This window comes from Carassius carassius, chromosome 5, assembly GCF_963082965.1.
Source record: "Carassius carassius chromosome 5, fCarCar2.1, whole genome shotgun sequence".
NCBI classification, from domain to species: domain Eukaryota; kingdom Metazoa; phylum Chordata; class Actinopteri; order Cypriniformes; family Cyprinidae; genus Carassius; species Carassius carassius.
The window spans coordinates 28,620,571-28,644,340 of record NC_081759.1 but is presented as its reverse complement, the minus strand read 5'-3'; the positions used below and the strand labels follow the sequence as shown (position 1 = coordinate 28,644,340).

At 38.0% G+C, this 23,770-nt stretch overlaps 1 protein-coding gene across 6 annotated transcripts in view; it reads left to right on the top strand.

Annotated features, from left to right (window-relative positions):
• The window catches only part of LOC132141166 (kelch-like protein 13), a 75,941-nt gene extending 62,170 nt beyond the window's left edge, over positions 1–13,771 (top strand). For all 6 annotated transcript variants that reach the window (XM_059550462.1, XM_059550461.1, XM_059550464.1 and 3 more), the window contains 5 exons: positions 1,662–1,794; positions 4,692–4,888; positions 4,973–5,768; positions 9,653–9,766; positions 12,530–13,771. In XM_059550462.1, the coding sequence (XP_059406445.1) occupies positions 1,662–1,794; positions 4,692–4,888; positions 4,973–5,768; positions 9,653–9,766; positions 12,530–13,023 (1,734 nt within the window). In that variant the 3' untranslated portion in view covers positions 13,024–13,771. The remainder of the gene's footprint in view (positions 1–1,661; positions 1,795–4,691; positions 4,889–4,972; positions 5,769–9,652; positions 9,767–12,529) is intronic.
• Positions 13,772–23,770: the final 9,999 nt, after the last annotated feature.

Genomic DNA, 23,770 nt, shown 5'->3' with positions numbered 1-23,770 from the left:
TCGATATTCAGCCTGAAATCAGCAACTGCTGTTAGAGGAGGTGAATTGTGTTTATATGAACTTTAAATTGCAGTTTATTAAGATCGAAACAGTTTGTTAAATCAGAATACCACAGAAAAACAATATGTGACCACAAAACCAGTCTTAAGTGTAATTTTTTAGAAATTTAGATTTATACATTATAAAGAAAGCTGAATAAATAAGCTTCTCATTGATGTATGGTTTATTAGGATCAAACAATATTTGGCTGAGATACAACTATTTGAAAATCTGGAATCTGAGGGTGCAAAAAAATCCAAATGCTGAGAAAATCACCTTTAAATTTGTCCAAATGAATTCTTAGCCAAGCATATTACTAATCAGATATTTAGTTTTGATATATTTATGCTAGGAAATGTACAAAATATCATGGAACATGATCCTTACTTAATATCCTAATGATTTTTGACATAAAAGAAAAATCGATAATTTTGATAATATTGCTAAAAATATACTCCAGTGACTTAAGACTGGTTTTGTGGTCCAGAGCCACATATTTGAAAGAAGCTGAAGTTGAAGACAGCCGCTCTGAGATGATGACTTAATTTTCATTTGAATCTTTCACATGGCACATGTGTCCTAAAGCACAGCAGCCCTCATCACCCTACAGTATCACTAACCGCTGGAAAAATGATTTGATTCATTCCAGTGATTTGTTGGGAAACAGCACTCAGTTCATTTGATTGGATGTTCATCCCCAGGCTCTGTGTGTCCTCACACACCGAATATACACAGAAGAAGAGTTTTAGCCAAGGAACCAGGTTTAGTGTGTTTTAGCATATGTTTTTTTGTACATCCATTTACTTTGTAAAAAAAAAAGCTGCAAATTTGTGCTGACAAAATATCTCAATTAATTAATTATTGATAAATTATTAATTATTCCATAGTGACACAATAAACATATACCCCACACACACCTGCACAAGACGCCTCTACAAAAAATGTGTTTACTGTCTTATTAGATGCAGTGTTGTCATCTTCTACATTTTGCATTTAGACATTTAGCAGACGTGTTTATCCAGAGAAAAGCAGATTTTGTCAGACGCTGATGTTATGAGGCACTAAAGACAGCCTGTTGGCTTTTTCATGTTTATCGAAGCATGTCTGTTTAACTCCAGCTCAGATTGTGTAGTAGTTTTTGGCGCTTAAAAAGTTTGTGTGTAATTTCGGTGAGTGCAGCACTGATTGGATTGTGCCTTATTTCATGTCCTATCACATGCTTGGCATTTGCTTTTGCACATGCTGCTGTATTGAGCCTGACACAGCAGCTCAGAGAGTGTGCGTGCGAGTGGACGATGGCTCTGTCCTGTTAATTATGGCTCGTCTGTGCCGTGGGAGCCCATCTCTTCTGCAGTCCCCTCATGCATCTGACCTCCTGTTCATTAATTAACCCCACAATCTTTTATTCAGAAATGATGCTCATGGGACACATAGTAATGATACAGCTCCTTAAAATTCACGTTCTGTTTTCATGGGTGATAAAAACAGATGCTGTAGTGTTTTTTTTTTTCTCCTCAAGACCATCTTTTTCCTCCTCCTCTGTGAATTCATTAAGTGCATTACTGAAATGTTCGTTAGTCCTCTCACTTCCTCCGTTTTATTTTCTTCCCTCTGTCTTTCAGGGTTTTGACCAGTTGAGGATAGAGGGCCTGCTGTGTGATGTCACGTTGGTGGCAGGAGATGGGGATGAGGCGTTTCCTGTTCACCGAGCCATGATGGCCTCCTCCAGCGACTACTTTAAAGCCATGTTTACAGGTGAGTGAGAGAACAAGACATGGGATAAAAAAAGGATAGGGTGAGGTAAAGCCAAGTTTCCAGGTGAGGAAGGGATGAAGGAAGGAAGGAAGATGAAAAAAAACAAGATGTTTTGGGACCGAGAGGTCAACGTTTGTTTGACAGAAGAGAAAGAGAAGAGAGACTCCAGTTAAGTTATTAATGGACAGACAGTGTTGATGCACTATTGTGTACTAATCAGATATACAGGATTGTTTTTGTTTAGTACTGTCACTTTAAATCTTCTTTTGCTTTTTTCCCCTATTTTTAGTTCGTTAATCATGTAAATATCAGTAACATGTCAGTCTCATTTAGTCACACCAGAGACTTCTCTCAGAGCTCAGAATGTTCCTGATTCTCCCTCAGTTCACCCCCTCCCTCACTCGCCCCTCTCTCTCTCTCTCTCTCTCTCTCTCTCTCTCTCTCTCTCTCTCTCTCTCTCTCTCTCAGAGGCGCACTCTGTTTCTTGGGAAGAAAGAACAAAGCAAGAGAGGTAGAAAAAAGATAAGAAAGCAAGGGATTTGCTCTGGGTTATTTGGGAAAGCATGTTCAGAGATAATATATTTGATGGAAAGGACTTCATTTTATTATTTGAATTGAGTTCAGCTATTCCCTAAATAATTATACCATTTAATACTGCATATTACCAAATCCTGAATGAATTTTTTTAACACAAAACTATTATGAGAGAGCACTAAAACAATTATAAAGAAGCAGTGTGCCCAGGGAATCCCCTTTCTGCAGGCTTACTCCATTTCCAAACTAGAGCTGGGGGAAAATCGGTATATCAATGCATCATGATTCTGGATCAGTCCAAAAAAAATTAACTGAATTGATTCAAAGCTTAATTTCTAAACCATGGTAGTATGAGCACTTAGTTGCTTAGCGATTCACTACACATTGCCGTTCATAAGTTTAGATCAGTAAGAATGAATATGCTTATTATAAATGTGTATTTGTTTTATTTAATAAGGGACAATACACATTAATAATAAAAACATTTCAAATGTGTCTGATTTGGCCAAATTGACTCATTTTCATCAGTAGTCTCATGGCAGATTGATGTTAAAGAGGATGAAAACAGCAGGCAAAATATTCTTTTAACATACAAATAATTAAGAAATTCTAAAATCTCTACAAATGGTCACAATTTTGATACATCAGTAAACACATTTTCAGCTTTCTAGAGAAACCACAAGTACCTGTAATATATAACACCTTTAAATCTGGTGGAAGTCTATTCCAGTCATGTGTTCCTCCAAAAGCAAATAGTAACTGGCCAAAAGGCAAAGTAAAAATATTTATAATGTTACAGAAGATTTCTATTTTAAATATAGAAACACACAAATATTAATTAGCACTGCTGTTTTTGACATTGATAATAAGAAATGTTCTTGAACACCAATCACAGAACAATTTCTGAATGACCATATGAATCTTAAAATGACCATAAGAATAAATTCCTTTTTTTTTTTTTTTGTCCTAACTAGTCAGGACATTGTGTTGATTGCAACGTTTTCCATTTCAACAATATCGAGGCAGGTAGCCTTGCACTCCAAATCAAACTGATCCAAAATTCAGTTCCTGATAATGTTGCAGTAATCATTAATTATCTTTTAAATAGCTGTGCTAAATTGTCAGGATGTGCATTTTGCATTCTGCACAAACACACAAATCTTCTTTTGGTTGTGTATGGAATGTGTACAGTATATTGTAGGGATGTAACTGAGGGCGATGCGATAAGTATCCCGATGCATAGCCATCGATACGATACATTAAAGTGACATACGAAGCAGCTAACGATGTGATAAGATTCACCCCATTACGATGCAGTGCGATCTGATTTCGATTCGATAAGTGATACAATGCAATACAATGCAATGGAAAAAATATGATGCTATGCAATTCAATATGGTACAGATAGTTCACAAATCATGTTCAGACTGACAGCAAGTCATTAATTAACTCAAGTGCCTTCTGACGCCTCGGTCTCCGTAGTGTTGTGATATGTCATATTCACGTAGCAGCAGTGGTGACGAGAGAACACGCTTAAGAAACTGCTTACAGAGGAGAAATCAATCTACATATAAAATATTGGTCACAAATTATTGGTCACTTTCTAAATAATGAAACTATAGCACATCTAAATATATATATATATTTTTTTTTACTAATGCAGATATATTAGAAAATTATGCATTGTAATACAAATGCCAACTTGTATCCAATGCATACTTTTTAAAATCAGTGCATCGCATCGTTAACATTTATGCTGATGCGAATCTATGAATCTTACCAGTAGCTGAGAAATGTGCTGTCTCTGTCATCTTATAAAAGGTCAGTAGTATTTATAAGCCCATCAAAGTCCTGCTCATACATGTGTGCCATGAGCATTTAAGCACTGCAAGACTTCCATAATTGCTTTCTGTATTACTTTCTTTCATTCTCCCATTGTGTTCTGCTTATCCCTTTTGCTCTTGTTCTCTCTCTCTTTCTCCATCTCGGCATAGTTGAGAAATCACATCTGAACTAATGAAAGTGGTTTGATTCATTTCAAAAGTGGCTCTTGAATAAGTGGCTCATTATCATGGTAAAGAGAATTGGTGACAGCTTGCAGTGAGACTGCCTTATCTTCTCTCTTATTTCCTCTTTCTTTCATTCTCCATATTGTTTCTGTCACTCTCCCCCCTCTGCCTTTGATCCGCTCTTTTGCAACGTTTTTTGCCAATCCCTCCCCCATTCTTTTCTTCCTCATTCTCTTCATCTGCTTTTCCTCTTTTTTATATCTGTTTTGCGTGAATATTTATTTGCACTGATTTTCTCTTGCTTTCATCTCCTCCCTCTGTCATCTTTTTCTCTCTTTCTCTTTTTTTCCCCAGGTGGAATGAAAGAGCAGGATTTGATGTGTATAAAGCTGCATGGCGTGAATCGAATAGGGCTAAAGAAGATTATAGACTTCATTTACACCGCCAAACTCTCCCTCAACATGGAGAACCTACAGGACACCCTAGAGGCTGCTAGCTTTCTCCAGATCCTGCCTGTCCTTGACTTCTGCAAAGTCTTTCTCATTTCTGGGGTAGGACACTGTTCAAACCATTTCAAATGAGGATGCTCTCATGTACCTTGTAGTATTAATACATTAATACCTCCCTCCTCTTAGGTGTCGCTGGACAACTGCGTGGAGGTCGGGCGCATCGCCAACACCTACAACCTCACAGAGGTGGACAAATACGTCAACAACTTTATCCTGAAGAATTTCCCCTCGCTACTCGGCACCGGCGAGTTTGTCAAACTTCCATTCGAACGTCTAGCGTTTGTGCTTTCCTCCAACAGTCTAAAACACTGCAGTGAGCTGGACCTTTTCAAATCTGCGTGCCGCTGGCTACGCTACGAAGAAGGCCGCATGGAATATGCCGCCAAGCTAATGCGCAATATCCGATTCCCCCTCATGAGTCCAACAGAACTCATAAACCACGTACAGACTGTTGACTTCATGCGTACGGACAATACCTGTGTTAATCTTTTATTAGAAGCCAGCAACTACCAGATGATGCCATACATGCAGCCGGTGATGCAGTCGGAACGAACAATGATCCGTTCAGACAATACCCATTTAGTAACACTAGGGGGCGTGCTACGGCAACAGCTAGTTGTAAGTAAAGAGTTGCGACTTTTTGACGAGAAAGCACACGAATGGAAAGCACTGGCACCCATGGACGCCCCGCGCTACCAGCACGGGATCGCAGTGATCGGGAATTTTTTGTATGTGGTCGGGGGACAAAGTAACTATGACACGAAAGGAAAAACAGCTGTGGATACCGTGTTTCGATATGACCCGAGATACAACAAGTGGATTCAGGTGGCATGTCTGAATGAGAAGAGGACCTTCTTTCATCTGAGCGCTCTCAAAGGACATCTATATGCGGTGGGCGGGAGAAACGCTGCAGGAGAGCTGGGTGAGTCAGGAAGGGATTTTAGTGTCACAGCAGGGAACCGATTTCTAAGGGACATGCTGTGCTTCAGTTGTTGACATGTTTTGTAAATATTACATAAATAGGAGTGTCTTGAAGTTTGCTAATTATGTGTGGATGTAAAAAAAAAAAAATTCTAAATGCTAAAAGATCTTGGTATTTTCGGTTGGTCCTAATTATAGAATGTTTGACTTGATCCTGAAGGAGAGGTCAGAAATGCTGCCCCCCTAGGGGTGTTGCTAATCATCTCAACTGGTGGGCCGTGACTCAAAAAACTTCTGTAGAAGCTAGCAGAATTAGGCAGATTCCAACATGGGCTTGACTTCCCCTCCACCTTCACAACCATGGACTAGCTAACACAAGATAAAAATTACAACCAAGACTACATTAAATGCTCATTTGCGTGCAGTGAGGATCAACACGTTTTGTGCCAACACCACTGTGTTTTTTAATGTGAATTTTGGAATGCTGAGAGCATGACACTATCAAAATGTAAAATTGCAGTGTAACTGAAGTAGCAGCAGATAATTTCTTAAAAGCAGCGTGCAGAAATAGCTCTACCCATTAGAGATGCACGATAAATCCAATGCAACAGTCATGCGCATCTTGTCAGTAAAGCCGGCTCTTTTGGAGCAGCATTTACTACACAGAGCAGTAGTTCACTGACAAGCTATGTGTTCATTATTGCAGACAATTTTATTTGCGAAATAATGAAATCAAAGATATCATTCTGTGATTAATGACAGCTATTTGGGTAGCTTCTCCGTAACCTACAGCTATGTGTAGTAAATTCTGATCCATCTGAAAGCATGTGAAAATACTACATTTAATAACATGTTTTACGCCAAACTCACTTTATAATGAGTGTTTGAAATAAATCTTTCTGTGAGATGATGTGGCTTCTTAAAAAGAACAAGGCACACAACATGTTTTATAGTATTCTAAGCGGTGATTAAGGCTGATGTCATTTAGCATTGAAATTATTAAAATGATTAAAATAAGAACTACAGTAAATCATATATTGTCATAGTCCTGTGTTTGTTAGTCATGTTGAATCAATGAAAGCAGTTCAGTTACCAGTTCTTCTAAAGCTGATTTCTGGCCTTCAGATGGAGTTACTACTGATCACAGAATTGCAATTTCCTTTCGATTTCTCGTGCTGCCCTACTATCCATCAGTTGTTCATTGTGTTAACGCAGATCTGAATGTGAGCTTGCAGTGCATCAGTTGGTAAAGTCCATCATACATCACCAGAGAGAAGGCTGTCATATCACCGGATGATAAAACTGACATTTTGATGAAAAATTCTGACTTGAATTTTTAATAAATAAACCAAGAAATAAATGTATGCATGCCTTGCAGGGGTGAATTGTTTACAAGAAGATCAGAAAGGTGCATTTAGAAAATACATTTTCATATTGAGCCTATATCATGATAATTACTAATTGCTGAGCATATGTGGTTAACTGTAATATTAATATATTTTGATGTTTGTTTTAAGGATATTGTTGTTTACTGTTTACTGTGAACTGTAAGCAACTGTGGTACTTTTTGGGTCAAAACTCAATGTCAAGTATAAAATCCTAAAGCAAAACCAGTTGAACCACCCACACATTTTTCTCATTCATTTGAAGGAGGTAAAATTCATCCTTTTATTGTAGAATTTAGTTATGCCAGGATTTGAAAAAGCTCTGTAAAAAAAATCGTATTTAGTGCGGTATAATAATGTTATTTAGTGCTTACTAACTGCAGTGCATCATTTACAGATAGCAATTAGATCACCATAGGCTACAGAAGTTTGGATGCCCCAGAAATGACAGAAAGTGAGGAATCATTGGTGATGCACTTGGATAGAGCACCAGTGAAACTCAAAAACTAATTAGCATCGGGGTAAAATAAGCTTTCAGCAAAAATAATAATAGTATACAGGTTTTATGTCAGAACAGTGTGCTTTATAGTCATTATTTCAAGGGCTATGGTTGTATGACTGCATCAGGCAAAGGTGGAGCTTAACCAGAGATGATCGTTCTCACAGGGTGAATGCCTCAGTGCAACCTGGGTAATTAAAATGCAGGGGCAGCACAATATAGCAGAACTCCAGAGCATTGTGCAAACACATTAATATCTACACACAAACAAAAATGACCCTTGCTATGCTCCCCATAACTATGCACACAAACACACTCACACCAGATATGTACAGCACCTCAAAATTGATAGGAAAGAGACAAAAACACACACGGATGTCACACTACAGAGGTTTGATAATGGACTCTGACACTCTCTCTTCCAAAGCATGACTGAGAAAAAGCACCAAAAAAAATTTACTTCCAGCTTTCTGCATACAATTCACTTTGACACACATACACACACACACACACACACACTGAAGCTCAAGCCCCTAGCACTCAGTCGCCCATGTTTCTATAGTGACCTCCGTCATGGCGGTCAAGTGGAATTTATTGCTTTGAGTTGAATTTAATCTTTTTACCCCGTACTGTTTGAGGACTCTGCCTGCAGTCTAATATTACTGCCCAGTGTGTTTGATTTGTCACGCTCAGTACAGGATTTGCAGGAATTTTCCGTTACTGCAGTTAAATATGAATGACAAGAGATTGATTTTAAAAGCTAAAAGCAGTATTTTTTTCTTCCTATTTAACTTGTTTTAAAAATGTGGAGTGAAAGATCCTGATAAATCTGTGCTGGGTCATGAGGACTGAGTGAATGAATGTTGTGTGAGTGATATTTAAGATCATAGTTTAAAGACAGCCTGTCAGTGGTGCTGTCTCTCTCATTCATTTACAGATATAAAGCGTATGAAGGTTGTATTTTTGGTTCTGAATCAGAACAGACACAGACTCTCCTGTTGTTGATCATAGTGTAGAAACGTTCTGTACACCGTAAACTTGTTGTGAAGTATATATGATGAACAAATTGTCTATCATCTTAAAAACCCATAATTATGTGTAACCAATGTTTAGCGATTTTATATTTTTTTTCTTTATTTAAAATCATATGGATATCAGTGAGGGAGCCATAAACCTTCATTGCTCATTTTCGGACCACTCATTTTGCACCTGCTGCTGTTTAGGAAATGAAATACAGTTGGTTTATTAAACTGTTAATAAGTACTTGGAGAAGCTACATTTTATGTTGCTACAGTTTCTTATTCTTTTATCTTTTAGCCAAAGGCAGCATTAAGAGCTTGTTCTGTGATTGGTTTTATATTCTCTTATTTAAGAGTGACATATTCTGAATAAACATCTATTCCAGAATCAGACAAGTCCCCCAAAATGCTATTTTTCCCATCTCTGATTTACCTTGGATAAAGAGAACTAGAAATGACTACATCATCTGCCTGCATCAGATCATCTCTTTATCATCTGATCTGGATGGACAGATACTTTTATAAACCTATGAAAAGCATTGCTTCTGATTTAGAGAGATTAGATAAGAGCAGCGTGTTTTTGTGAATATTAAACAGATGAAGTAGTGGTTTCTGTGTAGATACAGTGGTCTTTGTACCATTATTGGGTTTATATTGTATGCCTCCTTCAATAATGGTTAATAATAGATCATCATCTCTGTGGGAAAATGTCACTAAATCTATATTAATGGTCATCAGAATCTAAATGGCATCTGTTCTGTGTGCTGTGAAAGTACACTAGTTTGGTTGTGTATAATTGAGCACTAAAGTGTCCCTATTCTCTCTGTTTGTGAGAGCATGACTAATGTACAAGAACTCATTTTTGTCCCCTTTAGACCTCTTCCTGGATCCACATTAACTCAGCTGTTAGTCTAGTCATCTTTCTTGGCATTCAAGACCTTGTTTTCATCTCTAATTCTCACTGTCTCTTGTCTTTCTCTAGCAACTGTGGAGTGTTATAACCCCAGAACAAATGAATGGTCTTATGTGGCCAAAATGAACGAGCCGCATTATGGACACGCAGGCACTGTTTACGGAGGATACATGTACATTTCAGGTACTTGTCAGACATCTGTATATTTGTTAGTTATGTATGTACACTACTACAGGAAGATTTTTAGATGTTTTTGTATCGTCTCATGTTCAACAAGGCTGCATTTATATGGTAAAAATTTTAAATGTTATTACAATTTAAAACGACGGTTTTCTATGTTAATTTAATATAAAATGTAATTTATTTTTTTGATGACAAAGCTTAATTTTCAGCAGCCATTACTCCTGTCTTCAGTATCACATGATTCCTCAGAAATTATTCTGATTTCATGCTCGTTTAACATTTTCTATTATTATCAATATGGAAGGCATTTGTGTTGCTTAATATTTTTGTGTTAGATATGATACATTTTTGGGGAATTTTGTTATAAGAGTCAGCTTCAAACCAATTCATTCCAGTTGTATTACGATTTGATTCCGATCATTTTAATATATTAGTTTTAATGAAAACCACACACTTCACCTTTAATATACGCATAAGTTAGAGAGAGAAAAACGTAGAGTTTAATCACAAATCCGCATCCTCATTCTCAAACACATTTTCACAGATCAGGTAGCTGGTAAGGTGTCACTGACAGGAAGAGGAATATCTGGAGGGTGCGAATGAGTTGTTCTCACCACACACACAAACTGATCCTCCATAGATCAGTGTGTGTGTCTGTGTGTGTTCAAGAAACTAACTTCTCTGAACAGAGGAACACAGAGACACACTCGCGGGGTGTTAACCTGCCCCGTGCATGATCATTCCCATCACATGCTCACTTTACAAGATTGCAGCTCAGATCCTGCTTTATGGGACTGAAAATGATAAACAGAGAGAGAGAGATGGTTGGTTGGATAGGGTGGGGAGAGGAGGAGAAGTACTGAGGACATGAATCAGAGAAGTGTGTTTCTGTGTGATAATGAACATGGTGAAATGTAGGAGGAGTGTGATCTCTCTCTCTCACACACACGCGCGCACAGGCACACACACATTCAAAGAGCTGTGATAATGCTGTTCAAGGCTTTCTGTGTTCTCCCCTCACACACATTTACCACTCCATACATTAACTTTCAAAACTCTTACATGAGCACGAGACCGATGACTCTCGTTCAACCCTCCAGTAACATCTAAATAACATTCTGAACTCCTCAACATGATATGTGAGCGCTGTATATGAAGCAGTCACTGTAGTAGGGCCCTATTATTTCTGCGATACGGAAAACGAAAAATCCATTTATAAAAACGGAATCTACAGTGTAACGTGGAATGTCACCGAATTTGTCAAATTTTAGATGGGTAAATCAAAATTAGGTCAGTATATGTCAAGTATATATGACTCAAAAAAAATGTAGCAGAATTTATTTAGCAGAACATTTTAAACACATTTTCCTAAATAAATCAATAAATAATGTTTGTATGAAAATGTTTAGAGATGCTTTGATTGAAAATTTCATGAAACCATTAAAATGGAATCCCCCAAAAAATATGGAAAACAGTAATTGGTTTTCCATTTCATAGGGTCTAAAATACCTTTAAATGTATACACATTTTATTTTTATGTTTTTGCCATTTTTTAAATACAAAAGACATTCTATGGACAAACCCAAGACAATGTGGATAGGGAAAATAAATGTTAATCATAATATCATATCTCATTTAGAAACCAGTCAAATCCAAATGGATAAAATCATGTTCCACTACCTATTTTCTGTGCTAAATATTGATTTACTCAGAAATGTCACATTATAAAGGTTAAATGCTTTCTGAATGCTAATGAAGAATTTGGAAAAACAAAACACTGATTTTGATCAATGTGACATTTCTAGAAAAGTTAATAGCCTTTATAAAAATAAAAATTCTCTTCAAAACTGCACTTGTAATTATACAAAATATAAAACCTCCCTCCATGTTACAGTCTACCTCTATTCTGCCTAGAGCGTTGTGTATTTATGCATGCATAAGTATTTGTCAGGTGATGTACATTATGCATTTACACTGATTCTCACGTTTCTTTCCTCTTTCATCTCCTCCACCCACATTGTTTCTCTCAAGTATCTTTGGAAGTGCTGATCCCTTTGTTTTTACTCTGGAGTCTGTGTCCTTACTCCTGCATGCATCTCTCTCTCTCTCTCTCTCAGTCAGTTATATAGGTCATGAAGCAGTGGAGTATTAAGCTCTGCACTCACATGAGCATTAGTGTGCATGCATGAAACAGTCTCCTCTTATGTGCTGCCTCATTCTTTGTTTTCAGTTATCATCTCTCTAGTCTCTCATCTCTTGCCTCTTTCTGCTTTGTGTTTTGATTCACATAAATGCACTGGAAGAGGATAATGAGAAAGTGTGTGTTTGATTGAATCATTCGCTTCTCTTAGTAAAGGAAAGAATGGATGGATGAAGAGTTAGAGGGCAAAAATAGGAGGGATGGAGAGAGAAAGAGAAGAGAGGGTCTGGTTGGCTGATGCCCAGGTGCATGATGGGATGGTTTTCTTTATTTTCAGCCCTCCCTGTAGACATGTCCTGTTTTCTTTTTCCTCTTGTCTTTTTTTCCTCTGCTTCCCTCTCTAGTTCATTTCGTGGAGTGTGCGGACCTGGTTGTGTGTTTGGGTGTGTGCATTTTCGAGATGCATTATTCAATCTTAACTCTTTCCTCAGCAGACCTCGAGAGAGTTCATGCATTATTCACTTCTTGTTTTGCATATCTAATGCTCCCAAGAACGTTCACGCACAAGGTGTCTGTTACAGCAGAGAAAGTGATGTGAATTCTCTGTGTGGTTTGTTGTGCAGGTGGAATAACTCATGACACCTTCCAGAAGGAGCTCATGTGCTTCGACCCGGATGCTGATAAGTGGACTCAGAAGGCTCCAATGACGACGGTCCGTGGCCTGCACTGCATGTGCACAGTGGGCGACCGCCTCTACGTCATCGGTGGTAACCACTTCCGGGGCACAAGCGACTACGACGACGTGCTGAGCTGTGAGTACTACAGTCCCGCCTTGGACCTGTGGACGCCGATCGCCGCCATGCTCCGCGGACAGAGCGACGTGGGCGTGGCCGTGTTTGAGAACAAGATCTATGTGGTGGGTGGCTACTCATGGAACAATCGCTGCATGGTGGAGATCGTCCAGAAATATGACCCCGAGAAGGACGAATGGCACAAAGTGTTCGACTTGCCTGAGTCCCTGGGTGGCATCAGAGCCTGCACTCTGACCGTGTTTCCGCCCGAGGACCTCTCACTCACCGGCTCACCGAACCGCGAGTCTCCTCTGTCAGCTCCTTGAGAATGGATGGAGGGAGAGTGAGAGAGAAAGGAATAAACCGGACAGATCAGTTGGCAGACATAAACAAATGGATGAGTAGATGCAGATGCAATTTCTCTCGCTCTCTCTCTCTCTGTCCCCACAGGAAAAAGACAATGTTTGCACTCCCCACTGATATACGTTTCAATGGTGTCTGTGGTGAAACCCCGTCCCTTCCCTCAAATGATTCCACTTCTCTTCCTCATCCCTCCGCAAATGTTGAAAAGTCCTTCCACCCCCTCTCGATGAGAAAGAAAAATGGAAGCACTCCCAGGGTTGGGTGTACCTACATGTTGACATTGCATTTGGGGGTTTTGTTTAATCTCTTTTGGCAGGAATAACCTAGACTTGAACAATAAATGACTTTGCAATTCAACTTTTCTACCTGAGTCTCCAGAGTTTTGCTATGAAGACTATGAAGTTTCCCTGATCCCACCTACTCTGAGGTCGCCTACCCCCTCACTGTTCACTCTCTCTTTCCATTATGCCTGCTCATTTTTCCCGTTTCTGTCCGCTCTCACCTCCTTTTTTACCCTCATTCTCTTGTCTCTCTCAGGGGGTTAGTTGACCTTTGACCACAGGATGAGGAAACGGTTTTAAACTCAGGGGTTGGCCTGCCCCCATCCCTCCCTGCCTAACTGATATTTCATTTCTCTACTCCTGCTGTTGTTATGAACCATTAACAGAATTGTGTTTTCTAAATTTATTAAACAAGATTTTGAGGAAAAAATTGAAATGTGGTGTTCTGATTTTCTTAAAAGCATCTGCTGTACACTCATATATTGAGAATACTGTAGACACAGCTAAAGGGCTGTTGCTAAACCGTGTGCAGTGGAGCACCTGCAATGCCTTTAGCCATGACTGTTTGCAAAATACAGTAAGGGCTTGAGTGCCATATCTTTTATTTTAGCTTTTATTCAAAGATTACTACACAATCGTATATTTGACCAGTCAGCATCCAGGTTCAGAACAATCCATTTTATAATCAAGAATCCACTTCAGCAGCTGTTTTAAGAGTCTGGCTTAAATGGACTTGAGTGGACCAGCATGGACAGAGACACTAAGGCTTTCTGAAGAGTTTGATACAGTCCACATCATCGATGTCTGCAAAAGTAAGTGTTGACATGCAAAATAGTATGTGACCATTAGACTGAATAAAGCTATTTATTAAGCATTTAAAAGCTGTTCGTAATTTTCTGGCGCATTTGTATGATCTGTGGTTAATTTCAACGGGAAGTCATAGGTTGGTCTGTTTAGGGGCCCAAGCACAAGCTCAAGATATTTTCATTTATAACCTTTTATTTTCATATTTTAACCTTCCACGTTGACACGACATAACTCTTTAAAGATATTTATTGGATATTTATCTTACAAAAACACATGGATTCGCTACAGAGAGCCTTTATTCCCCCCTCGGAGCCGTGTGAGGGACGTTTTATTACAGATGTGAACACTTTATTTCTTATCTTCTGAACTGTTAACAACAAACACCCGCTTAGCCCCATTGAAAGGCTTGGAAGAGCAAGGACAATTTTTAATATAACTTCGATTGGATTCTGAAAGAAGAAAGTCACTTACACCTAGGATGCTTCGAGGGTGAGTAGAAGATGGACGAATTTTCAGTCTCGGGTGAACTAACCCTTTAGACTTTAGACTTTATTTGTCCCCATAGGGCAATTGGTTTTGCAGCATGATAAACACAGAACAGTCACAGATGCACAAATACAATACAAAAACACATAAGAAATACTTAATGTAACAGGCCCTTGTTAAAGTAAAATCTGGCAATTTCATAGTATAGCAACATTTCCATAACCATCCCCATTTCAGCAACATCAAAAACAAGCAATACTATACATATTATAATAATAATAACCCCATCACTATTTAATAGTTATAGTCTGTCTACTCCTCCGGGCTGAATTCATAAACAAGATGGCTCTCGGGACGAATTTAATGCTATACTCCTTGTTATTTTTTAAATTAGCAATTAATTTGATGATCGTGCCACCTGTTGGCCAATAGGAATTATTATAAGTAATTCCAACTATTGCTTTAATGATGATTTTCCTAAAATCAACTCTTGGGGAATGTTTTGTCCAATAAAATCGACCTTTTATGCCATTGTTGGTCATGCTTCCCTCTGTCTCAGGCAGGTGTTCAGCTCAGCCCGTCGTGCTGGTGGTGCCCAGGTGAACTGCCATCTGTGTGAGTGTGTGTGGCCTCCCGATGAGACATATGGTCACTAATCTATTACAATTTAAATGAGGCACAGGGCTCAGCCCACACTCGCTCTATAGCCCTGTGGGGCACAATCAAATACACATTTTACATTAGTTAATAAATCTGTAAAGCATCAAACCTTTGTGCTCTAATATAACTGACTCTTCTGATTAGTCAGTGTGTGTCACAGCAATTAGTTTGTAAATTAAATCGCAGCTAGTCCAGTGAATGTATATGTGCCTGGCGTGTGCAGGGACTTTCTGGCCCGGTTGCTGTTTTGGCTGCGTCAGTTGTTCTAAATTGCATTAAAGCATCATGGGAAAACAGTACTAAGTGCAGGGTCAAGGGCGGCCACAGATTAGAGCCTCAGGAAAGTGTGAGGACAGTAATGCTGATACTATTAGAATAAGGGCAGTTTTTAAAGCACACTGCAATTCTCTGATAAATGTAGCTTCACTAGGGATGCCTTTAGGGCTTGTGTGCACCCATAATCCCAGCTGTCCTCCATAAAAGCAGGATTAGTAGAAAATAAGGACATCATGTTTTGTTTTTTGTTCCCCAACTCCATTTAAAGGGCTACTCATCCCAACAAATAAAAATTCATGCCATCTCACATGCATATGACTTATCTTCTTCGGGGGAACACAAAGAAAGATTTTTTACCATTGCTAATGGCCATATACAGGTTAATGGGAGCTTTTTGAAATGCAGCATCAGTGTTGTGAAGCATGACGTAAGTGTACAAGAAGTGATGGGGATGCGTATGAAAGCTGAAAATTGCTGCCTTCGGAGGATGTATTCTAAGGAAAGGAATCAAAGCACTGTTATCTTCACTTACGGTCATCTGAGATGCCTTCATCTAATTTTTAGAGGTAGTATTGATATATTCTTTGCTTTGTTTGATATGCCACTATCAGTGCATTCCATTCCTTGACAGTTAAGCTAAAACATTTTTAACAATTCGGTGGTCAGTTTGTATAAATGAGATTTTTGCTTTTATCTTTATCTGTGTTCATATGAGGGAAATAAAGTAATATACATCTATTTATATATATATATATATATATACACACATCTAACATTTTATATATATTGCGCACACACACACTCACCGGCCACTTTAAGGTACACAGACCATTGAGGCAAGCGTGATTTCACCAAGTACAACGTTCCTGGATCAACATCCTTGTTAATCAGCTATAATTTCACACTGATTTTAGGAATAAATTGTGGGTAGGGTTAGGTTTAGGGGTAGGGATTGGGCTAAATCTATATTTTTGGACAATAATGTTGATCCAGGATCATCAAAAGATGTTGATCCTGGAACATGTCTTACTTGGCAAAACACAGTGACCATTCAATTGGTTGGTAACACAAATTGCTAATCAGCCAATCAAATGTCAGCATTTAGGCATCTAGATGTGTTGAAGATGACGTGCTGAAGTTCAAACCGAGCATCAGAATGGGGAAGAAAATGGTTTTAAGTGATTTAGAGCATGGGATGGTTGTTGGTGCCAGATGGGCTGGTCTGAGTATTTCAAAAACTGCTGATCTCCTTGGATTTTCATGCACAACCATCTCTAGTATTTACAGAAAATGGTCAGGAAAAGAGAAAATATCCAGTGAGCGGTAGTTGTGTGGACAAAAATGCCTTGTTGATGTCAGAGGAGAATTGGCAAATTGGTTAGAGATGATAGAAAGGCAACAGTAACTCAAATAACCACTCGTTACAACCAAGGTATGCAGAATACCATCTCTAAACGCACAACACATCGAACCCTGAAGCAAATGGGTTACAGCAACAGAAGACCACACCGGGTGCTGCTCCTGTCAGCTAAGAACAGGAAACGGAGGCTATAATTTGCAGAGACTCAACAATATTGGACAATAGAAGATTGGAAAAGTGTTGCCTGGTCTGATGGTAGGGTCAGAATTTGGCGTAAAGATCATGAAAGCATGGATCCATCCTGCCTTGTCTCGACGGTTCAGGCTGGTGGTGGTGATGTAATGGTGTGGGGGATATTTTCTTGGCACACTTTGGGCACATTAGTACCAAGTGAGCATCTTTTAAACGCCACAGTCTACCTGAGTATTGTTGCTGACCGTGTCCATCCCTTTATGACTACAGTGTACCCATTTTCTGATAGATACTTCCAGTAGGATAATGCACCATGTCACAAAGCTCAAATCATCTCAGACTGGTTTCTTGAACATGACAATGAGTTCACTTTACTCAAATGGCCTCCACAGTTACCAGATCTTAATCTAATAGAGCAGCTTTGGGATGTGGTGGAACGGGAGATTCACATCATGGATGTGTAGCCGACAAATATGCAGCAACTGCGTGATGCTATCATGTCAATATGGACCAAAATCTCTGAGGAATGTTTTCAACACCTCGTTGAATCTATGCCATGAAGAATTAAGGCAGTTCTGAAGGCAGAAGGTGGTTCAAGCAAGGCGTACCTAATAAAGTGGCCAGTGTGTGTGTGTGTGTGTGTGTGTGTGTGTGTGTGTGTGTGTGTATATATATATATATATATATATATATATATATATATATACATATACATCATCTGGGATGACTTGAGGGTGAATAAATGATGAATTTTCATTTTTGGGTTTAATTTCCCTTAAATCAGCTTACAACAGGATTTATAAATGAAATGCAGTGAAGAGTGTATTTTTACGGTCTACCTTGGAACATGATGCTTTTTTCCTCTACACTTTTCTCACACAAGAACTGTCTGGCCTCTGCAATGACACCTTTAAGACAGCGTCTGCTATAGAGGCCAGTTTTCAACTTGCGTCATGTTTCTGGGTGTGTGTGTGTGTGTGTGTGTGTTATCTTGTCCCTCTCAAACTGCAACATTCTAGAATCAGCAGAGTTCAGTCTGGCGGCATGTACAGTATACACCTTTGTCCGGATTTAAAGAGACGCTTCTTTGGGCAATAGCAGATAAAGAACATCACTTTCAGATATTTAACCTAACAAAGACTTTAGCCAAAAAGAAAACCATCTACTCACCATCAGGTTCTTAATTGTTCTCTATTTCAAACATGTTTCAGCTGGGATGAGAATCATGTTAGGGATATATTTTTAGTACTGCATGTCAACTGTATGTTGTTTTTGTTGTTTACTTAGAGTATCTGCAGAATGATTTTCAAACTGATATTTTTTGAGTTCTTGTAGAATAGCCTGTTTCATTCCAGCAATTCCCTCCAAACATCTGTTCTGAAAGTAAGTAAATTTGGTGAGTGGGTTCGACATTCTGCGAAAAGGGTGGATTACTTGATGGCAAATGCACCTGCGCGTGTACATCCACCGTACTTACAACAGTGAAGTATTTACAACAGTTCCAACTATAGGGGGCTATGAAGTCGCAAAAATACACAAAGCGACATATAATTGCTTTACATTTTGGTTTGTTTCAAAAAAAAAGTTTTGGTATAGCAAAATTCTCATCCAAAATTTTTGGACATAAAAAAATTTTTTCACTTTGTGTCAATTATGTTAACAAACTGCTTCTGAAACTTTCGTCTGTCATAAAAAAATATTTTAAAAAAATCGGACCAGATTCGATTTTCTGTGTTTTCGCATGCATAGCAAGCATTTTGATAGGATGACAAATACGAGAGAGAGAAAGTAAAAAAAAAGAAAAGAAAAACGCATAAAAAAATTTGTGCAAAAAAAGACTGTCCAGTTCAGCAATCATGGAATGCATCTTTAAAGCAGTTACAAACAATGTGCACAATGATCGACCTACAGAGCAGAAGACACTGTGTAATCATTAAAAATGAAAGATCTGATAAATAATTGATTTAATCATTTAAAATGGATGGTGTGTTTGTTGATGTCAGACCAAGGACCTGAAATCATGGGTTTGCAATGCACTGTTATGCATGGATGCTGTCAATCATAATGATATAATATCTGAAGGATGAAATAGACTACAGCGTTGAACATTTTATTGCAATCTGAATAAAATTCAGCAGCCATGACCTCAAACTCATGCCATACAAATCAGCCAAGGTCATGGGAAGGAAAGCTAAATGGCACTTTATTATTCCTAGATGTAAGACGTGCCATCTTTCCTCATGAATGAATATCATGGTAATGTGGCATATGTCTGGATGGAGCTCATGTTTGTAGTCTGTGCTGATGGTGTGGTAATGTGGCGTCTAAGTATGCTAGTATGCTAATATTGGATTGTGTTTTGTTTTATTCATTGTGGTGGGGGAGATTGATTTCTACATATTTATAGTTTAATGTTTTCTTGATTGCCTCTTGCTTGAAGCTGTTAAACATTTAACACTCCTGCTGTCATGATAAACCGGCAATTAGAATGCATTCAATGCCTTATTAGTAAAATATACTCTGAATATGCAAATATATGTGACTTTATTTAAATGCTTCTGAATATAACAATTATGGGTAAAAGGGTACTGATACATTTTACATCAGCATAAACATGCCTTAATATATTTAACAATCAAGCTCTTGTTATGCTCTTTTTCTCACTTTCTGGTATATTATTGTGCCCTATGAATGCTAAATCTGTTTTATGACGTGTGAATTTAGAAATTAATATTTTTCTTCAGCAAGGCTGCATTACAAGGCTGCATTAAATTGATAAAAAATAAACAAAAATGACTGTAGTGACATTTATAATTATTGATTATAATGTATTTTTGATCAAATAAATGCAACTTTGCGAACAAAAACATAAAAACATCTTAGCAACCCAAAAAACTTTGAACGTCAGTGTATATATCATAGTTATACTTTCTTATGCATTCTTTAAGCATGATTATTTCTTGACTAATATAATATCTTCATGTTTTCTATCTGAAAACTTTTCTTGCTCAGACACAGAGCAATGCCTTGAAGCCTTTTGTAAGAACTGTGCATGAATTTATGTCATTGTAAGTTAATGAATTCACTGAATTAGACTAAAATTGTGATGTCTTCTGTTTGCAGAATGAACAATGTGACTGTCTCAGAATTTCTGCCGAAAGAGCAAAAAAAGCCAGGCAGCCACTCTTGGCAACAAATTTGTGTGTTTCTGTTTTTAATGAGTTGCTTTGTGTTCAAAAATACAATCCATAAAAAGGCTGAAACAAGTTTTCAAGACATATGAACCAGTTTATGACATTATACAGTCTCAATCTGTCTCTCTTCTTCTCTTTCAATTTTTCTAATGCAACTGTATCACCAAGTGATTTACTGTGATTGTCAACAGAAACATCACACTATTTTGGATGTCTCAGAACTGCGACTTAAGTTTTCTCCTAGAGGCCTCCAAATCAACCAGTGACCCATATATGTGTGTATGTGCTGCTCTGTTGTGTCTGCAAGGCTATTAATTAGCCAAAAATCATATTTTTGAAATCATTTTTCTTATGTGTCTGAAGCACAGCTGGACTGGAGAGATTCACAGCGAGCCTCTGCTCTTGTATTATGGTCACATGATTTGGGTTTGAAAGCGTAGGAGCTCTTTGGAGTGAAGCAGAAAGAGTATCTCTAGCTGTGTGTTTAAACTAAGAACATCATTCACAGAGCAACTCTGCTTCTACTGACAGACTGCTGACATCTGTGGGAGAGGGAATGAACAAAAGCCTTGACGCCAATGCAGATGGTTAGTTTGGTCTATTTCTATTTTATTTATTTATTTAAAAAGTAAAAGTGTAATTTTAATGTTTATTTTAAAATGTTACCATTTCAGATATTCTTTTGAACTAAATATTTATTAAAGAATCCTGAAAAGATGTGTCATGGTTTACACTCAAGTCTTAAACAACACTATTTTCAACATATAATACAACAAATTAATCCGTAATGTTTCTTGAGAAGCAAATCAGCATATTACAATTATTTCAGAAGGATCATGTGACACTGAAAACTAGAGTAATGATTCTGAAAATTCAGCTTTGCATCACAGGAACAATTTACTTTTTAAAAGGGTTATCAACGGAAATACTTTAGATATATTAGAGGTAATTATGCACTTAAATTTTCTGTAAGTTTCAGAACTCAAATCTTTCTAACCGCCTCCGCAGAAGAAGATCAACACCTGCCTCTACATCACTGCCTGTTTAGCCCCGCCCACATAGTAGGTAAATCATGTACATAGTAGGTAAATGCAGAAACAAACAATAAACTTTATTTGATACAGTTTAATAATTAAATGCCAGACCACTTCAGTAAGTATACTTGGATCTTTATTCACTTAATTTTACAAAATCTTTTCTTTTTTAATATACATTTTATTTGCTATTTGCTAAAAGTTTGAGTTTTCGATTAGTCGAGAGATAACAGGATCTCAGACAGGGTCTCTCATGCAGGAGATAACAATCTATTGTGAAATGTTATTTTAATAAATGATTTGCGTTAAATACTTAGAAACACATCCAGGGGAAATAGTTAGATACATAGTTAGATACCTTAAAGGGTAAATAACATACTCAGTTTCACCTAATCTCATGTTAATCTTGAGTACCTATAGAGTAGTACTGCATCCTTCATATATCCAAAAAGTCGGTAGCACTTTATTTTACAGTCCTGTTCCTCATGTACATACTATGTACTTACTATAGTAATTACAATAACTATGTAATAACTAGGTACTAACCCTGAACCTACCCCTAAACCTAAACCTACCCCATGTAGTTACCTTGTATTACCAGAACTTTCTTAGATAAATACACTCTAAGTACACTATAAGTACATGTTAGTACACGTACTGTAAAATAAAGTGCAACCAAAAAGTCTTTAGTTTTATCATATTTATAAAAGAAAAATGCAGCTTTCTGTTTCTTCCCGGTAAAAGCGAGCTCCTGGATGCATGCCATGAGCGGAGCTTTAATACTGATGTTTCGTCTTGTTTCCATTAACATATATTCACTTATGTGCTGATTTCCAACAAAATACAGAAATCTGATGCAATTGTACTCACATGAATGGGGTCTTTTATCACAGGGACGGCTCCATGTTTTAATAGCAAACGATGTGCAAATTCAGCGTTTACTTGGGCCTTGTTTATAAAACATTCGTTACTCAAATGACCAGAACACACAAACGCACTTGATACACTCCGTTGCTGCCTCGGAAAAACAAACTGCATCCACTGTTCATGTAACACTGGGCTCTTGGTGAAGCTGAACACGGTAAACTTTCCCTCACATCCAAAAATGCACTTATTTGGAGGCATTCTTGAACAAATCCTATGCAGCGCTGCCGACGATTTTGAAGCACGTTGATGTGCGCGGTCTCACTCTCCTCTGGTTAATGTGTTTGCGCGGGCGTGCTTTTCTGGGAGAAATGCTAATATAAGGACTTCCGTTCTCGTCTACGTCATTAGATCCATGATCTAAAAAAACAGCCGAAACTTGTACCAACCCAGAAGTAAGATTTTAAGAAATTCTCAGTCATTCTTCTAAGTTATTTTTTTAAACTTTGGCCATGTTTAACATGAGAATCCATCTCTTTAACACTGAACAACTCTGAATACACGAAACACCATTGTACCCCACCCCCGCCCCACTTCAAATGGACACATTGGTTGAATATCTGTTATGATTGGATGAAATAGAAGTATCCTGACTTGATTAGGGTATAAATGCTGAGTCAACAAATTTTCTGCTCCTTGCAATCTGTAGCCATGACTATAATGACTGTCACCTTTTCTTGCAAGAAAATAAATCTTCAAAAGACCTTGGTCCTATATCTTCATAGAAATGGAAAATTGCCAGGACAACAAATGAGGCACAATTTGACACAGAATTTTCATAAAGACTGAAACTAAAAGACAATGCTGTGTTGACTATATTGGATCCGATGTCACACCACACAAGTTTGAGTAACTCTTTTATTACTTGGTGACTATTGCTTTGTCTGTTATTACAGTTCATTTGATATGTACTGATTATTTATGGGAAACAAGACATCTACACTGTGCTCATTTGTTATATTCATGTTTTTAATCTTTGAGCCTTCAGACACCAAATGAAATCTTAGATTAAAAACTTGTCTGCAGTCATTTATAGCATCATTCATTTACATGAAACAGTCTCTGCAACACAGTTTCCACCCTCCTGAACTCTTTCCGTTCTCTCTGTTATTTTCTCGCTCTCCGTTTCCATCTTTGCATGACCTGTGTGTAATGATTTGGATGCCCCTGCGGTGACAGTGGACTGGTGTGCTCCGCTGAGCTTCCCATGGTAATGCATCCCAAAGCCTCTGGGCAGAGACAGACAGCACTCAGGGTCACGCTCTCTGCTGATCTACACGTGCTCACATGATGTGATGGAGCCACTCAGGAGGGACAGGAATATATCAAACCAGAGCAAAACTGCATACTGTTTCAGATAATCTAGTTACTCACATAGAAACAAACAGCACTGATCATGACATTCTCATGGGCAAGTGATAGAAATTAGGAAAACAAGTACAAAGCTGTCATTGGGGTAGTTCAAAAGCTAAAACGTATATTTTTGTTTTGGCCCT